General features: G+C 37.8%; 1 protein-coding gene across 6 annotated transcripts in view; it reads right to left on the bottom strand.

Annotated features, from left to right (window-relative positions):
- Positions 1 to 700: 700 nt before the first annotated feature.
- TJP2 (tight junction protein 2) overlaps positions 701 to 19,183 on the bottom strand; it is a 65,212-nt gene continuing 46,729 nt past the window's right edge. For all 6 annotated transcript variants that reach the window (XM_052700696.1, XM_052700695.1, XM_052700692.1 and 3 more), the window contains 18 exons: positions 17,926 to 18,029; positions 17,629 to 17,782; positions 16,478 to 16,586; positions 16,230 to 16,369; positions 15,617 to 15,683; positions 13,687 to 13,837; positions 12,208 to 12,316; positions 10,372 to 10,582; positions 8,904 to 9,091; positions 7,954 to 8,049; positions 7,768 to 7,847; positions 6,542 to 6,752; positions 6,090 to 6,190; positions 5,519 to 5,731; positions 5,022 to 5,132; positions 3,713 to 4,051; positions 3,199 to 3,284; positions 701 to 1,601 (listed from right to left, as the gene is read on the bottom strand). In XM_052700696.1, coding sequence (XP_052556656.1) covers positions 1,433 to 1,601; positions 3,199 to 3,284; positions 3,713 to 4,051; positions 5,022 to 5,132; positions 5,519 to 5,731; positions 6,090 to 6,190; positions 6,542 to 6,752; positions 7,768 to 7,847; positions 7,954 to 8,049; positions 8,904 to 9,091; positions 10,372 to 10,582; positions 12,208 to 12,316; positions 13,687 to 13,837; positions 15,617 to 15,683; positions 16,230 to 16,369; positions 16,478 to 16,586; positions 17,629 to 17,782; positions 17,926 to 18,029 — 2,639 coding nt within the window. In that variant the 3' untranslated portion in view covers positions 701 to 1,432. The remainder of the gene's footprint in view (positions 1,602 to 3,198; positions 3,285 to 3,712; positions 4,052 to 5,021; positions 5,133 to 5,518; positions 5,732 to 6,089; positions 6,191 to 6,541; positions 6,753 to 7,767; positions 7,848 to 7,953; positions 8,050 to 8,903; positions 9,092 to 10,371; positions 10,583 to 12,207; positions 12,317 to 13,686; positions 13,838 to 15,616; positions 15,684 to 16,229; positions 16,370 to 16,477; positions 16,587 to 17,628; positions 17,783 to 17,925; positions 18,030 to 19,183) is intronic.

The following is a 19,183-nucleotide window of genomic DNA, read 5'->3' on the forward strand; positions in this document are numbered from 1 at the left end:
TCAGCCTCTCTTCATACGACAGGTGCTCCCATCCTCCAAGCACCTTCCCAGCCTCTGTGCCCACTCCACCAGCTCCGCATCTTCATTATGCACCAAGTCATAACCGTGCATGAACAGAACGAGGTGAGGGTCATACGTGGAGCAGAAAGCACTCTGACCAACTGATGGCCATGACTCTTGCTTCAGCTTCCTTATACACAACCAACCTATAAGCTAAAATCTAATGTACGCAGTATGTGACCACTGCAAAGACAGAGTTGCGGCACAGAAGTTTAGAAGAACATACAGCTGGAGCCAGAAATGTTTCGATGACAACAAATTCTCTACCTGAGTAAAGCAGCTTAATGAAAGTAAACAAAGGTGAGCAGCCCATGTTTTCTCATCTGAGGAATACCTTCACTTCGGCAAAAAAAGGCAGAAGGCAATATACTAAGTGTAAGTGTCCTACAGGCAGTCCATAGTTCTGTGTTGGTTTTCTTTTAAAGGAGAACAAATACGAAAAAATACGAAGCTTCAAAACACTGCTAAGATAACAGTAACAGTGATGAAAGCATCGCTGTTTTGAAGATGAAAGCATCTTCAGCTTACTGAAGAGTAGGAGATGAGGCCTGCAACAACGTACTGCTGTAAGTACATTCATGGAAGTCAAGCTCTGGTAGTCTAACGCTGCTCAGAAGAAAAAAAAGAGGGAAATGAAACATTTGTCTAGAATCTATCATTTATTATCTGTGGCTGTGGAAATTTCGATACATGACTGAATTTCTACACCATTTTTTTCTGTTTTAGCACAACCTGGTCTTTTCCAGCCAACCTGGCTAGCTGCACAGTCAGTTACGTACAGTCAGTACTTTTGAAATATTGTATGTGCTTATATGAACTCTGAAAAACAACATGCAAGGTAAATTCTTGCAATGAAGCTGATAAAAAAGTTAGGCAAAAGAGTCCACCCCCCATTAGTGTGTTATGGCTTTACACACGTATCAGATGTCCAAACAATTAGAAATGCTTCTTGTTAAAGGCACTTACTATTTTTAAATACTTTTAATTCTGTTGCATTGAGAAGTTTATCTCCTAGATCATATTTTCATAGAACAGCCCAAATTGGCAGCGTTAATAAAAGGGAAAAAAAGTTTTCATGTTAAAGTATGAAAATACCAACAATTAACACAGATTTTAAAACAGGATTTGGTCCTCTCAAGACAGGCAACAGCGTTCAGGCGACAGTGATTTCTCTTCTTAGATGCTAACAAAATAGTATATCCCCAAAAAACAAAGTCTTCCAGTTTCAGCCTATGGATATGTCTAAGTTGTGCAGCACACCTACTAATTATCCCCAACAAAAAATACAGCTTCGCAAGACTAACTGTGCTCCACTTTGGCTGGCAAGGAAGAGAACCTCCAAACAGCATTCTGCTTGCATGGACCAGCAAGCCTACAGTTCTGTGTCTCTGTATCTGGATGGCTGTCCATAATAACCTTTCTTAGAGTGGTCTGAGAGCTGCCGACGGTACTCTTCCTCCTCGTCTCCATCACTGCCACAGCTGCCACGATCCTCCAGGTAAGGCCTGGCAGGAGGTTTCTGGGGTTCTGGAGCGCGGCAGCTAGCAGTCAGACAGAAGGAAAGAAAGGTAATGTTTACTTCCATTCTGGGAACCTGAAAATAATAATACCTCATTGACCTCATGGTCACACACAGCACAGAGAGCCACAGAGATCTAGCCCGTTTTACCACCATCAACATTTGTACGGCCACGGTAGGACTGTCAACACAGAGGCATCTTATTTGCAGCACGCTGGAGCTTCATGCTTAGATTTGCTCCACTCAACACATCTTGTTCAGCCTGGAGGAATGCCAAATTTTAAAGTATTGACTACTCTGCACCTGACCTCACATGACCAAGAGCTCTGCTGCTCTTCACTCCTCGAGCACAGAGGTCTCCATGCTATTGCTGGTACCACAACTGAGAGATGTCTTCCTCAAACTGTCTTGCACCATTCATTTCTGCACCATTCTTTGTATGCCCGCTTCCTTTCCTTGCACCTCTGGTCTGCTGCCTCCAGGTCTGAGGTGTGATATTTCTTAGACTCACAGCCTTCATTCAAGGCTCTTACAATGGCTCCCATCCCTAAAAAAGCATGTATTTCCTTTTTGTACACTTTGGTGCTACCCTTTTCAATGCGACACCAAGCAGACGTATGTAAATGCAGTCTGCCAAAGGCACCGGTGCCAAAACACATGATTTTCGCAGCCCCACTCTGTACACAAATAAGGTGTCACCCTCTTTCCATGCTGCCACTGTGCCCCTTTCCAGGGCAGCCGTTACCATTCCTCTAAAATGCTAACACCACTGATTGCTGGAAGTAGGTAAATACTCAGCATACGTGGTTAAAAATTATGTTTTTGGCTGCTTTCCAAAAAGCATCTAAACATAAAAGTTTTTAACCTACCAAGAAAACCTGAAATTAAAATTCTGCTTTCTGCATTTTAGTACATTTCTACATTTTATATTATATACAGTGACATCAAAGGATTTGACTCTTTAGAAAGAAGTCCCATTTCTACTGGCTATAAGTAAGAAACACGAAAATCTCAGAGTTCTGTAGAGCACAAAATAACAGTGTTTACGTCTATGTATTGTGGATGTTTAAGGTGACACAGTGCTCTTGCAATTGAAAAATCACTGAACTTTAATGAGAGTCTAACAATTTCATGGGACTAGTTATATTGAAAAAATGTTCTCTCCTCAGCTGTGCCCTGATGGGTAACCTCAGCAAAGTTTCATTCTTGGTTACCCTACTCAGGCAAAACATCTGCAACTGACAAAGCACCTGAGTAATTAAAACTGCAGTTATTCATTAGGCTAGACTAAGGTAACTAAATGTCTAACACAGAGGGAATGGATTTCAAAGGACATGAATGCAGAAAAGCATCTGAGTTAGATTGATAGTAACCGGAACTAAAAACTGACTGTGCAAGTCAGGTAAACATGCACAGTTGTTTCTTCCTAGCTGACTAAAATACTGTGAGTGTACTAAAAGAAAAGTCATGAAAAACAAGAGGGGTTAACTGAAGTCTTGCCTCATCATTACAGTAATTTTCAAGGAATCACAAGAGAGCAATTACTGAGGTAGGATTGTATCCTCTTGACACTGAACTACACATTCAAGACAGAATATTTTAAATTGGATATGCCTTACCTCATGGGTTGGGGCCAGTTCTGATCTGACTTCTGTGTTTTGATGGGGACAGCATAAATATCTGGGTGCTTCTGGGCTATTTCAATCTATAAAATAACATTGGAGAAAATAACTGTTCATTTGAAGTCTATCCATAAGGGAACCCTAGATAATACACATAGCATGTCACAGCTACATCTGAAACAATTAAAGCACAAACTGATTAATTAACTTATTTATATTCCTGCAGTTGCAAGATCTTTTGCTAGAGTACTGATTAAAAGTACATGCAGAAATGAGGGATTGCAAGAACAGAAGGATTTTTAAAATACCGCTTTCTGTAACTAAAATAAGAAATCAAAAATTATATTCTCTTTTTACATGCAGATCCATACAATGGTATTCCCCTTTGTGTAATTTACCACACTTTCCCATTCCAGAATCAGCACAATGTAAGTACATGGTTTTCACTTTCAGGATGCAGGCTGTTCCGTATGCAGAAAGCACAACAAGGGGAGAATGCATTTCTTCATACCCTGGCATTCTGGGCCTCCTGTAGCTCTTGCATTCTTTGCATCCTCGCCTTATGATCCATCTCCTCAAATATTTTTACTTTTCTCAGTACAGATTTTGGAGTATTTTCTTGTTCACTCCCTTCCTCTTCCAACTTTCCTTCCTCTTCTTCTTCTGCACTTGGGACTGCTGGCTGAGTATTTCTCAGGATGGGACGCCCAAAAGTAGGTTTCACAGAAACAGGTGGTGGTGCTGCTTTGGCTGATACAGTTGAAGTCTCACTGCTCACATGGATATTACTTGGTTTGGAGTCATAGTTCTTAGGGAAGTCATATAGATCCTCTCTGTTTTGTAACTTCCCCTAGAAATATTAATAATACGATTACAATAGCAATTTCATATTATTATCTGGAATGAAGATTTTAATCTGAAGTTAATCATGTTGCCTTTGTATTTAGTAATGTCACTCTTCATTCAAAGAAAATTTTGAACGTACTTGAACATTTGGATAATTTGGGTAGCCATACACCCATATATGCTACACATCAACCAACAGAAGAATAGTACATTTAGATTTATGGGTACAAATCTTTGAAGATTACCATAACTACAAGACATTCCAAGGAAGAACACAGGATACTGAATACGTAGATGATTTGTCCACTCTACCTAATACAAAATACTATTAGCTGGAGTTTAGAAGTGCACAGCACCGTGCCTATTTTCTTTTCCACCTTTATTTTCATTGTTTGCATTCTACTCGGCCATACCTCCATTGCTGAAGTGTATTTGGAATATATTTGAACATGGAATGAAGACTGTGAGGGCACTCAGTCTCATGCAGAAAAGACTCTAAGGTCAGTGGAAATCAGAAATTGCAATGGTAGAATTTGGTTTCCAAACATCACATTTTTTTTTTTCCTGTTTCATTCCTGAGCAAGGTTTGACTAGCTAATTAACAACAATTTCTAGTAATGGAAACTGGTGACAGAGGTGATAGATTCTGCTTTTGCATTTCACAACAATGGCTAATCAGATACACTTTTCTTGATGATTAGATTTGTTCTTGCTGTTTTCAAAAAGTGACTTTCAATTAATTAGCAGACACAAAAAGCAGTATCATTTCTTTCTCCATACAGAGGTCTTACAAATTTGAAGACAGCTATAATCGCTTTTCTTTCCAATGGGCTTTGCAACTCCAAATTCATTTTCTCTCCACGCTTTCCTTGTTTTTTTTTTTGTCTCTGATCATTCCTGTGGCTCTTCTTAACGTGCCACTCTGAAAAGTTCTCCTGAAAGAGGAACTTTGTATTCTGTTTTTACAAGTTTACCTTAGGTGGTTCAGGCTTGAATGCTGGAGGCGGACTAGGTTCTCTAAGGATCTCTCTGCTACCAGCTTTCCTCAGTGGAGTTCTTTGTTCCGAGCTAAATTTCTTTATATTCTGTGAAAGAACATAAGAGATTAAAAAAACCTGCAGTATCCAGTAATTCAACCGTTTTTGGTCTCTCTCGTGTTTACTATTTTTGGAAGAATAACCAAAAGTTAGAGACTGTCAGGAATCTGATCATAATCACTGCAGATACAACTGTCAAGTTCAAGGTGATGAGACATCAGCAGTAACCTACAGAATTAAGCAGAGCAGCAGACTTTTTTTTCTAATTACTTTTGCCATACAGAAGATACTTCCGAAACACTGTCATAAATAACATAATGCTGCACCTTAAAGAAAGTACAAGAGAATATTTTTCTTTATTTCTACACCACATAAACAAGGCTTTCTTTCATAAAGTTGAAAGCACGGTCTTATTGAAAATCCAGGCATCTCACCTCCTCATGATGTACGGGTTCAGAGGACCGGCCAACAGATGAAATTCTTGGTTCATCCGAAGGTTCATCAAGTTCATTATCAGTGTATGCACCTCCCTCTCCATCTGTATCTTCTAAGTCACTGATCAACCGACTGTCACAACTCAAATAGTCTGCACCCATGGCAGTAAGGTAAGACATACGATCATCTGCATCATCTTCCATGCCATCTACCTGCAGAAAAGTTATTAAGAATTAAGGAATAAAGACTAAAGAAATAAGAATTAGAGCTTAGATAGATCATGACATCATGCTAACAACTACTTAAGAATTTAACTCTGCAGAACCAAAAGAAATTCTAATAAGAATCATAAAGGAAAATCCTGTGAAGTTTATTCTTCCTCATCACTGTTCCCTAGCCACAGCATTAGTGATCAAAGTTCCAAAGCATAACAGAAAAACAGGTAATTTTTAGTTACCAAGACAGACATCAACTGACTACTTGTCTAATATATCTATCCAGCATGAGCTAACAAAAATCTGAACATTTTCCCTGGCAAGAGGTAATCTCAGACATGGACTGACTGCTTACCTTTCCTTCTGACACCCAAACTGCTTCACCTTGCTGTTGCTGAATTGTATCCTTCAGACTACCATACCAGCTATCATTAGCTGAATTCAAATTGATGGTGGCTATACAAAATTAAGGAGAAAGTATTTATAGACATTTACGTGAGAATGTTAAACAGACTTTTCATTTAAATCGCAAACATGTATTATTTTTGTTTGTCCATATCCTAAGATTATTAACTCATATGCTTATTGCCTTGGAAAGACAGCATGCTGATTCTCAGATCTTTTTGAATTGTAACTTGGCAAAACAAGGAATTTTGAGAGGAAGTCAAAGAAGAGATTGCTCATGACCATACTTTCACAGTCCTAGTTCCAGTCTGCATATTGACTTAATAAGCAGAGCAGTAAGTGGATGTCTGAAGACACAGTTATATCTACTGATAAACTGGTTTGACACATATTCTTCTTTACCTGTAAAGAGGTGGGAGCAAGTTTTCTTCAGCTTGCTTGCTTGCTCATAAAGCTTCCTTGAGCTCTTGTTAGATGTGGAACACAGCCTTTGCCTCATTGTTTTCACACCCTGCTTACTGTCTGGATTAAAGAAGACTACAATGGGAAACCACTGGGTATAATTTAGCAGATCCACTGCTTTAGGAGTCACATCCAAGAGAGCATGTTTATCCTGTTAACAAGAAAGCACAATCAATATTCTGCCTGTACAGACTAAGAGGCAGGGTTTGGAACATCTTATCCCAGGAAACTTAGGATGCCCAACTTGTTGGATTTTTTTCTCTACAGTTATTTTACATTAAGAAGCCACAGCAGGCAACGTTTTCTCTTCATCTCCATTTTTCTAAACAGTTTTGCCCAACTGTATCCACATTCTTATGCTAATTAACTAACTCACCTTAAGTTAAATACACTTATTCCACTGAATTTAACTGGTTTTTCTCTCTACCTGTGCATACCACAGCTTCCACTAACCCAATTATTCTGGGAGTTAACTGTGGACTTTTATCTACACTTATTAGCTGTGGAAAGTCTTTTTTCCTTTAATTACCTCTAGTTTTAATATGAATGGGATGTGTGCTGCAATGGGGCCTGAGCTCTGAATAGCCTTGTGTGTCACATTTTAACCGCTCTGGCACTGCCTTTATTGATCTCAGGGTAATAAGCAACAGAATGCATTATTTAGCCTACTTTTTTAGGTGCTTTGATTGCAACCTATTTACTTTATCCCCAAAGAGTATTACAAAAAGTGTCTGTCCAGTCTCAGTAGATATCACAGCTATCACAATCCCTTCCTAGTCAGTTCAAAGGGAAACTTTGAAGCAAACTAAAATACTAGATTTCTGAAGGCAATTGCAATGTGTAGAGCACCGTGTGACAGAAAAACTACACTGGCAAATTCAGGAAGCAAACTGTACAATGCAGATGCCCCTCTGCTTCAATTCAGAATGGATAATATTGCAGAATTTAATTTTTATTGTCAGGTTTGCATTCTCATTTAGAAAACAGCTATCTGAATTACACAAGTTGATTTTAAATACATTTCAAAACATTGCTATGATTAGACAAGTCTGATCATCACAGAAATAGATTCAGTGAAGATGGGAGAACTCCCAAGTTTTAAGAGCAAACAAACTGAATAATATGCCTTTAAGAGTAAGTAATTCTCATAGAAAAATATACTCTACCTGCTCAATGATTTGCCTCACAGTGTTCAAGCGTACTACACCAGTTGCCTTCTCTGAACCTGCATCTCTGGGTTCTGTCTCTGCAAAGAAAACATTTTATCTCACCTATAGTAGATGGAAAGGTATGAGATCAAGTTACCAATTTTTTCAGCTGAAGATGATAAGGAAGCTAGAAGGACAACTTACTTGCAGTCTGGTATAGGTGAGGCAAGTCATTTGACAACTTCTCCATAGCAACATCTGCAATAGGGCCAAATATCACAACAGGTCTCTTAAAACCAGCTGCAAAAATATAGTAGGAGAAAAGGTAAGCTCAGTAAGATTACTTTTACATACTCATGTGAAGTAGTACAAAATACCCTCATTTACACAACTCGAAGAAAACTTCATCAGCTGAGAAAGCATAAAAGTGTTTCAGTTTAATTTTCTTATTCCTCATAATGATAATGGGTTGAGAAGATTCTACATTCTGAAAATTCGTGATGTATCTTCAGCAGTCTTTCCATCTACAAAATAACAGTCTCTCAGTCTTCATTGGTGAGTTCCTTCAAAATACATTTTACAGGTTTTTTTCTTTATTGTTTTTTTTTTTTCTTTTTTCTTTTCCCCACAATATTATTGTGTGCAAATGTCCAGGAAACATCAGCAAACATAATGAGCGATATAGCTTATTTTTTAAACAGCTAATTTGGAGTCACAGAGACAGAGCATATCAACTCCAAAATTGTTTCAATAAACTACTGAATATACTTAGGTTTTACTTGCTCTCAAGATACTGTCGAATGGTGCTTGTGAGCACATTAGAAATGGTAAATCATCTCAGTCATATGAATTGTACTTTCCAAGCAAGCCACAGAGAAGTTGAGGAAACAAAGAAAAAATTCTACTTGTTTCTTTTTTTCTTCATTTTGAAATTTGAAATTGGCATGTGTAATTTAGAGACAAGTGAGAACAACAGCAGTTTAGAAAAGACAGAAGGCTTTCTTTTTAAAGTTGTTAGTTTGCATTCTGATAAAAAACATTATCTTTTTCTGTTCTTCACATTTAATACTTAAGCAAAGTTTTAGCTGAACAATCAGTTGGACACCAAAAGAGCCATCAGTAAATGGACAGCTGGCTACAGTGGTCTCACTTACCTTCACGCAACTGAACTCGTTCATAAGCTGGGAATTTTGTGCCCACTGATACAATAGCTGTCAGATCTTCACGACTCTTCCTCAAATTCTTCTTCACTCCAGATCGCTGGCCGCGTGTTCTCCAGAAGTCTGCCCTGTCACTAGGGCCATCTTTTTGGGCATTTTGAACACTGGCCATCTGCTCGGCTCTGACAGAGAAAGCATAGTGCTTATTTGTATGCAACTAGTCAAAAATGGGCAGAAGGCCCTATGCGTTTTGAATTTGCAATCGGTAGTTTGACAGCTAGGCAGCCACGAATGGGAAGTTGAAAAGGTAGAAATATAAGTTTTCTGCCTTGGGGCAAACTTAGCTTCAGCCAAAGCCGCAAAACAGCTGGATTAGCCCACAAGTTTTAAACTGATAACTCACACTGGCATAAATAAAAGAATGCAACTGCACAGGATTGTGAAAAAAGATCACGATGGCCTAAATAATTACAGCCATTATTCTCTTCTTTATCAGAGCTTTTAAGTTACGTCACTGCAGTATAGAAATAAAGGCTGGTTTGGACAGATTAATTACCAGAGAGAACAGAATGTACTAACCAGGAAAGAGGCAGGGGAACCATGTATGACTGTATTTCAGGAATTTCTGTACAATGCAACTCAGAACATTTTTTCTTTTTCTCCCCATTATGAAATCATGACTACCTTAAAGGACTTAAAGGCTAGAGTTTAAAAAAACATCCTTACTGTTTTTGCAGATGGATTTTAATTCTCTTATTCAGTGCACAATTTATGGACACTTACTTTTACCTCACCTTACCTTTTACTGGAACAGTGTGATATAAGCAAAATAACAAAATAAATAAATAAATAAATAAATAAATAAAAATAAAAAAAAATCATTGCTGTGGTTTAACTCCACAGTTCATGCAAAAATGGCTACTATGGCTACCAAGAAATACTAGCTTGGAATAAATTCTTGAAGTGTTTTCTGCAAGAATTTACAAAGAGTTTTGCAGTAGAAGAGATAAATCATTAGAGTATCCTTGCACATGCAGTAGTGAGATCTTGCTGGGTTTTGTTTTTTTGCTTGTTTTTTTTTTTAAATATTCTCAAGCAAAAAAGGAATCTTCTACCTATTTTGTGCAAGAGGAATTGAAGAAGCTAATGGTCAATGCTTGGGTGATTACTGAATCATGAGCTCTAGGGCTGTGTTGCAAAAGCCCAGCTCAGTGTGTACATGAAACTATCCTTTCTCCCATCATCTTCTCACATGACACCATGGTCTAAAATCTAGAGTTTTGAAGGAACAACTGTTGTGAAAGTAAAGATAGAACAATTTCATCATTCTTTTACAGAAGATAGGAAAAAAATTAAATAAAACAACAAAGAAGAAAAGTATGGCATAGGAAGCAAAAATCTTTTCTAAGAAAAGAAAAACATCTTTTTTAACAATGAGTAGGACAACTCATTGTCAGCTTACCTGCTCCTATTTGGAATGAGGCCCTTTTCAAGTTCATTTCCAATTCTCACAGCCAGCCAGTTTCCCAGTTTGCCATCATACAGTGTATCAACTACTCTAAAGATCTCCCCTCTGGTGAAGGCTAAGCTCTGTGGCGACTCTTTTTCACACTCAAAGTGGCTTCTGATGAAGAATGAATCTCCTCTGCCACAGGCCATGATGTCTCTGTATACTAAAGAAGGAATTCCATTTAGTTTATGATTTTTACATTTGAAAGAAAGATCAAACTGTCATTTCAGATAAGAGTTTAAAATTAGAAACATATAATTAAGCTGGAAAAGACTAAGAATACTACCTACTCCAACCATCAACCCATCACCATCATGCCCACAAAACCATGTCCCTCACTGCTATGTCTACTACTCCCTGTTCAAATATTCCTCACCATTCTAAGAATAATTCTTTTCTAATATTCAATCTGAACCTTCCCTAGAAGAACTTGAGGCCATTACCTCGTGACCTACTGCTATTTACACAGGAGAAGAGGCCAACACCATCTCACCACAATCTCTTTACAAGGAGTAAGCTGCAGAATGATAAAATCTTCTTGGAGCCTCCTCTTCTCCAGTACAATCCCAGTTCCCTCAGCTGCTCCTCATAAGACTTGTGCTCCAGACCCCTCACCAGCTTTGTTGCCCATTTCTGGACACAGTCCTGGGCTTCCATGTCTTTCTTGTAGTGAGGGGCCTAAAACTGAACACAGTACTCAAGGTGTGGCTTCACCAGAGCTGAGTACATTGTAAAGCTCACCTCCCTGCTCTTCTTGACTACACTATTTGTGATACAAGCCAAGATGCCATTGGCTGCCTTGGCCACCTGGGCACTCTTCTTGCTGGTGTTCAGCCAGCTGTCAGCTAACACCCTCAGGTCCTTTCCCTTTGCACATCTTTCCAGCCACTCTGCCCCAAGAATGTAGCAATGCATGGGGTTATGTGGCCAAAATACAGGACCCAGAACTTGGTCTACTTAAAGCTCATACACTTGGCCTCAACCCACCAATTCAGCCTGTCCAGATTCTGCTGTAGTGCATTCCTAAGGCACACTGTCTTTCAAACTTGGTGTCATCTGCAAACTTACGGAGGCTGCAGTCAATTCCCTCATCCAGATAATCAATAAGGATAATAAAAAAGAGCCAACTTCACTACTGACCACTGAGGAACACCACCAGAGATCAGTCACCAGATGGATTTAACTCCAATCAATTCTTCCAGTCCACTCAAAAATACACAAAAGAACAGCATCCACAAACAATACCCTGCACCTATAATTATCAATAATGCTCTGTATTTGTACATAGATAGCTATTATAGCAAAAGGGAAGCATGAACTTGCACCCTCAAAAAGCAAAAGGCTTGCTCCTTAACTGCTCATCAGTTGCACACTTTCTGCTGGGTGACTGTGAATATCTTATGACTGCCAAGGCACAGCTGAAAAGCTGAAAAGGAATGTAAACACCAGATCTCAGGCCAGCTGCTACACGAAGAAAAGCAGAAGGAACAAGCAGTATGCTACCAAGATTAAGAAAAGATGCTATTAGCTAATAATGCAAATGGTGATTAAATGTTCTGATAGACATATCACACAGGTATCTCTATGATTTCTGTGGTATGGAAGACAGCTGTCTTGTATGCTACTGAAAAGGTAAGTAAAATGCTGTCAAGAATAAGCAAGAGAGAAGTTATCTGTAGTTTCACTGGCAAAATAGATCATAGCATCCTTCAAAAAACCTCCAAAAGCTTCATAGATACATACATTTTGTTAAAAGCCAAACCTTCATATTATTCATAAAAGACCCACCTTCATATTTGCTTTGAGCCAAAATTGTCACTGTATCACCTTTGGGAATTTCTAATAGGTATAAAACAGCATCCTCCCGAACAATGCCTCTGAAATCTTGAGTGTTTACCTACATATCAAAAAATAAAAATAACACCAGAGAAAAACTACAATTAAAAAGAATATCCAAAGCTTTTGGTTTAACTTAAAAAAAATACATACATATATATATATATATATATATATATATATATATATAATTTTATATATATATATATATATCATCATATATATATATCACCATAGAATCATAGAATTGGTCAGGTTGGGAAAGGCCTTAAAGATCATCAAGTCCAACCACAACCTAACCATACTACCCTAACTCTAACAACTCTCCTCTAAATCATGTCCCTGAGCTCCACATCAGTTTTTAACATATTCAGGGACGGTGACTCAACCACCTCCCTATTCCAGTGCTTAACAACCCTTTCTGTAAAGACGTGTCTCCTAATGTAAAACCTAAACTTACCCTGGCACAACTTGAGGCCATTTGCCCTCATCCTGTCACCTGTCACCAGTGAGAAGAGACCAAACCTGCTCTCACTGTAAGCACTTCTCAGATCTTAGAAGAGAACCTTAGAAGAGACCTTAGAATAAGGTCTCCCCTCAGCCTCCTTTTCCCCCTGTTAAACAACCCCAGTTCCTTCAGTCTCTCCTCATAGAGCACATTCTCCAAGCCCTTCGCCAGCCTTGTAGCCCTTTTTTGGACCTGCTCCAGCACCTCAATGTCCTTTCTGAACTGAGGTGCCCAAAACTGAACACAGTACTCGAGCTGAGGCCTCACCAATGCTGAGCACAAGGGCAGGATTACTTCCCTACTCCTGTCTTATATATTATCTTCCTTTTTTTTCCCCCCTACAGTTATTTATTAAGTCAATGTGGATATTTTAATCTAGCCATTCACTGTAGCCTTTCCAAAATAATAAGGTTCTGGTTGTTCATTGTTAGATAATTTCAATTTCTTCTACGACTTGAATAGTCTCCAAAAGGCCTTGAAAATTAGGCTCCCAAAATTGAATTAAAAAAAAAAAAAAGAAAAAGGATAAAATATCATAGAAGAAATAATTCAGAACCCTGGAAAGCCAGTTGGTGTCATCCAAATAAGTTGAAGAAAAATGAAAAATAGAAAAATATACTGTCTCCATTTTTTTTTTCCTCTCTCCAAGACTAGGAGGAAACAATATACGGAAAATTTATTCTCTTCCATCTTGAGGCATTTTTTAAACTTAATCTTTTCCCTATATATTCTTTCCACAGAATTTTATACAACTTGATGCATAATTTGAGCTCTTCATAAGCTGATTACAGTAAGGTCCCTCCATCACACAGTGACACATCAAGCAAAAATTGGACTTTCTGAGAACATGACTTATTCTATATTTCCACTAAGAAGGAAATAAAAATTATAAAAGCCTGAATTTCAGGGACACAAACTCATACCTTGAGAATCTGATCTCCTTCCTGAAGTCCTTCCTGGTCAGCTGAGGTGCCTTCTTGAATTCCAGCAATAAATATCCCTACATCGTTTCCACCAGCAAGCCGTAGACCCACACTGTCCCCTTTCTTGAATCTCACCATTTTCGTATTAGGACTACAAGATGTACAGGCAGAAAAAGGACAGCTGAATATTAAGCATATGACAATAACAGGCTGTCAAGAGCAAAAAACTGCAACTTAAAAAAACATGTTAGTAATACTTTTATATCCTTTCTGTCACTAGACAGGCTGTACTTAGCCATGTAATGCTTCAAAGAAAGAAAGCAGAAAATTTACATTTTTTAGAGTAGAAACTGAGTTAGAAAAAGAGACGAAGTGACATACCCATACATGACAGAGAGTAAACAAATTCTTGGTTTCTGATGTCCTGAATACTCACCACCTACTGGACTTTCTGTCACATAAGCAGCTTTTTTTTTTATTTTAAATTTTTTATATGGAAATAGCCTGAGTAATGACTAATCCCACTCATAGTTTTTTCCTCCAAGCAACCAAGAACTGTCAAACAAATGACAGTTTCTTTGCAGTTTCAACATTTATTAGATCACGTGGAACTTCTGTTTGCTTTTACTGACAAATACTTCAAAATAAATTTCACTGTTATGTTATCTGTCATACCTTTTATATTTCAGAAGGGAAGAGGCTACAGGATTAGGTTCAGCTTTTTTCCTGTCAGAAAAGCTGTATGCCTGAATGACCTTCCAACACAGAGGACAGTATTTATCTGTCAGCCTTTCTCACTAATACCCTAAGCCTGTATTATAAATTCCCCTTCATCAAAATAATCACTTGATTAATTTGTACATCAGTGACAACAAGGTCCAACTCCAGGGAAGATCTGAGAAGAGAATCAATTTGAGAAAAAAAACTTCAATAAAACGCACAATATTTAGGCTTTCCTTTACAAGCTTAGCGCTCCTCTTCCTTTAATTTTTGTATTTGGCAACAGTCAAAGAGAACATGTATGCTGATTTCCTATCAATACTGTTTACAACCTTTTGTATCTTAATTCTTCAGGCAACAACAGTACCAGATTAAAAAAAGAAAACAACATAAAACTGCCAACCCCCCACCTCCACAAATTTTGCAAGCAGTATTTTTTCTGTCATTCAGAGCGGATATGGACTGTGCAGGCTTGAGTTTGAAGAAAAGATGCAAACTTCTGTACAGAATTTTTCAGCTTGTATGGCTGGCCTTTGCTTCCAACAGACTTGTTCCCAAATAGAGAATGTTCTCTTAGTATCTTAGTATAAGGGAAAGGGGAGTGTTATCTTTTGTAAGTACAAAATGGTGAAGAAGTTTAAAATACACTATATACATTCCATAGCTATAAGCTAGAATGGACCTGTACTCAAAGCACTGCATGTAGTCATTAGGTAGCTGGAATCAACGCTGACTTCTGTTCTCTCTTCTTCAGGCTTGACAGCATCCATTCTCTTAGTCTCTTCTTGTGTGCCACACACTGACTCTAGATATACTAGAGCTAGATACACAGAGCTAGATATACTCTAGTGTGTCTATGTCTTTTCTTGGCCTTGCGAACCTCAAAAGGGACACATAACTCCAAAAGCTATCCCACAAGTGCAAAATAGGGAATAAAAACATATCATTGTCTAAATTCCTATGAATGCACAGAAGCACAGGGTGCTGTTACGTCTTCCAGGCATAAAATAAGTATATATCTTCTATAAAAATACTTGTAAAACTAATCTTTTTCCCAAGTATATAAACTTAGAAGGCATGTGATTTTGGCATTAAACTTGAAAAGAAGTATCACTCCAAATGTACAGAAATTCTGAAAACATGGAACCAATACTTAGGTGCAAGTCATGAAAGCACTGAGAGCAAAAGAACAAGGAAAATGCCTCCTTACCCATATATCGCTTCATCTTCAGGGCTGGGTTTAAGAATCGTTCTTGTAGCTGCTTTTGGTTGAGGCACTGTATGTAAAAAAAAAGTCAGTGGAAGTTACTAAGCTGTAAAAAAAGGTTCAACTGGCAGCAATTTTGTAGTGATCAGATAGCAGCCCAACTGCCCATGCCAAAGATTAATACAAATTTAAATGCCTATTATTTTTTGTCTAGAACTGATCTACTTTCCTTTATTTTTAGTTGTTTCTTTGTTTTTACTTAATTCTTGGGGGAAAAAATATCATCAGAAAAATATAGAACTCTTTTTACAGGCAAGACAAATCAGACATCAGAAACAGCTTTTCCTGTCTACTCAGGCTACGAGGCTACTAGGTAGCATCTAGATATGTAAATGCTTTTTGCAGTAGTAATTCCAATGGACAACTACCTTCAGGTAATCTCAGATGTTTCCTCTTTCTCTAAACCACAAAGCAAAGACAGATCTCTTCTGCACACAAGGATGGGATTAATAGGAAGACTATGCTAGACTTGTGGATGTGACTGGGGGAAACAAACTTTCTGTAGTCAGGAGGAGGAAAAAAAAATGGGGAAAAAACTGTAATGGGAAGCTCTGACCTGCTACATCTTCTTGGTACTTTGGTTCTTTGTTTGCATCTACAACAGTGACAGCAGTTGTAGCAATATCACCAGTTGATTTAAATGGCGTAGGCATTGCTCCCATTCTGGACATCCTGTTGGATGGATCATCTTTTGCACTAAATTGAGCACAAAAAAAATGAAAGAATGCAGTAAAAATAGTTAACAGTGTGTGTATTTTAAGCATTCCCTTGATAAGCAAAATACTAGAAAACAACACTTCTTACTTTGTTTTCTCTTTCAGCTTTTCATTGGATGAATGTGAATCCAGATCAGAATGATGTAATCTGTCATCTTGAGGTGAGAACGATCTGTTTGACTCTATTTCAGAAATATCTATAGAAACAAAAAATATATATATAAACAAAAAGAGAAATATCTATAAACACAGCAACAAACCAAAAAATGCCTGTATTGTCTGTACATATAATTAACCACATTTGTTTATAAAAGCTTTCACATATATGTACAATCTTCAAGTCTACTTCCCTTTCAAGTATGGTGTTTGGATTTGACTAGGGTTCCATAGGTGCTGTATGTTTTTTAGTGCTTCCCAGCTCTTCACTCAAAAATACTTCAAGAAGTTTTCACACAACTTTTGGGAAACATGCAGCACAGAACTATTACCACCATACCACTCCTACATTAGTTAGCATTAATTTGAGTTCTGCTGAGAAACAGAAACAGAAGACTGCATTAACCATCTTCATTGCTGCTTCTCAGTGACAAAACAGAGTGGCCTTCAGATTTAAGCCACATTTCAGTCATGACAGTAAAACCTATGAAGCACTGTACAGACTATGCTGATATCTGAGAAACAAATATGTTTCACCAAGTAATGTAACATCCTACTCCCCCAGACATCCTGAGGCTTTCCCAAAGTGAGATCATATTGTAAGATATAGCTCATACACTGTCAGAGATCACTTGTGAGGATACTGCAAATTGAAACCATTTCTCCTGGAGACTTCATATCCTTGTCCTGAACACTTTTCTAATGAATTCTGTAGTGAATGTTAATGTCCTCAGAAGGACAGAACAGTTCACTCCACATGATTTTAATATTAAAACCTTTTATGAAAGTAACCAACTTGCTTGGTACAAGAAGTAAGTAACACTGACCATTATTTTGCCTGCCATTACTACTTTTTCTGTCTCTGCCTCTGCCCAATATGTAATTGCATGATTACTATAGAATTCTTCTTTCACCTAAAAGGAAGATGGCTTGATGCTTATTTGGCTAGTACTTAGTTGTGTGTGCAGCTTTTTGCTTGTTTTGTGTTTTAAAACCTAGTGCCACTGTATCACAGCGAAACACTATAAGATCCAATTTATCTCTGTGCAGAAAGAAGAATTTTTCATCCAAATTAAACCTCACCATCCATTTCTGAGTCACTGTCATTCAATGAAGGAATGTTGAGCAGGGTCTGCTTTCTGTCCCTGAGGACAACCAGCTGGAGCTTTCCCCGAGACTTCTCAATCAACTTTCGGGCATCAGCTAAAGACATGTTCTCTGTCACTGTACCATTGATCTGGATATAAAAAGGTATCAAGTAAATAATAAAAACCCATCTTGCACTGAAGTTCAATACTGAATTTCACTTTTAACGTGATAACAGATAAATCATCTTTAACAAGTACTTGTTACACTGCTAGTTGTTTAACCACAACACACCTTAAGAATGATATCCCCTTCGTGAAGGTTGCCATCTTTGGTTGCTAGGCCAGTACTGGTCATTTCTTTTATGAAGATCTGACTTCCAAGTCGGAGACCATATTCTAGAATCAGAAAAATAACCCACTGTAGCTTAGATAATAAGCAAGAATACTTTTTTTTTTTTAAACAACATTGTGTACAAGCAGCATTAGCATAGTGTACAAACACCATGAGAAAAATAAGAAATGGGAACTCAGTATACAAACTTAACCTCAGACTCTCTTTTATTTCAGTGCTGTCCCACCTGTACAAACATGTCTGAAAACAATCATAGACCTGCACCTTCAAAAGTGAAATGATGCCTTTGTTCTGGACATGCTCATAAAGACACTGGGCTACATTTTCTCTGCATTATAGTTTGTATCGTATAGAAAAGCATGGGAAAGTGTCAACAAGACTAAGAGAAGAGCTAGTTCTTTTACTGCTTGCTTTATGGGGGCCTTTTCCTATCTATAACAACCCAGTAAGTTGTCTCCTTTGTTTTGGGCAAAGGGGAGAAAAACCCATAAAAGTTAACACTGATTTTATAAAAAGCATGTCTTTGAGCATAGAAAGACGGAAATCACACTTGAGAGAAACTGCAGAGTATATATATGAGTGGCAGGAAGTATTAAGGAAATACTGGCTACATATAAAACTTCTTGAAGTCATCTGATATCCTTATTTAGATAACTGTCTACATTATCTTTAGAAGTAGAAACATTACATGCACGGGAAGAACAAGAAGGAGAGAAAATGATCCTCACCAAAGTCAAAACAAGAATGGTTTCCGTATACAAGTCTTACACAGGCAGAAAATTCTCACAACAGGCAAATTTTAAAGTTAAAACAACAACAAAACCTCCAACAAACAAACAAAAAAAACCAGAAAATTTGCATAATCTAATCTCAGATAGGCTTTACAACACAAGAGTCTTTACTTCACAGCACATTAAAATATCACACTTTTGGCCTTCATCTACACACTCCAACACTTGACAAAAAGAGAAGGCAATTTCAGTTGTTGCTGTTTCAGTATCCATTATACATTCTGAAGTATTTAGAACCAAACAATTCTTGGAACCACTTATTTCCTTCAGCATGATAAAAGTAAATGCACCATTAACAGCAGTCTACTCTTCACTCATTGTAACTCCCCATTTTATAGATATGACAAGTGTAATCTCAGTTATGACCATATCCATGCTTCAAATCACATTTAGAAGAATAGGGAGAA

Source organism: Tympanuchus pallidicinctus, unplaced genomic scaffold (assembly GCF_026119805.1).
Source record: "Tympanuchus pallidicinctus isolate F22 unplaced genomic scaffold, pur_lepc_1.0 scaffold4, whole genome shotgun sequence".
In the NCBI taxonomy this organism is placed as follows: domain Eukaryota; kingdom Metazoa; phylum Chordata; class Aves; order Galliformes; family Phasianidae; genus Tympanuchus; species Tympanuchus pallidicinctus.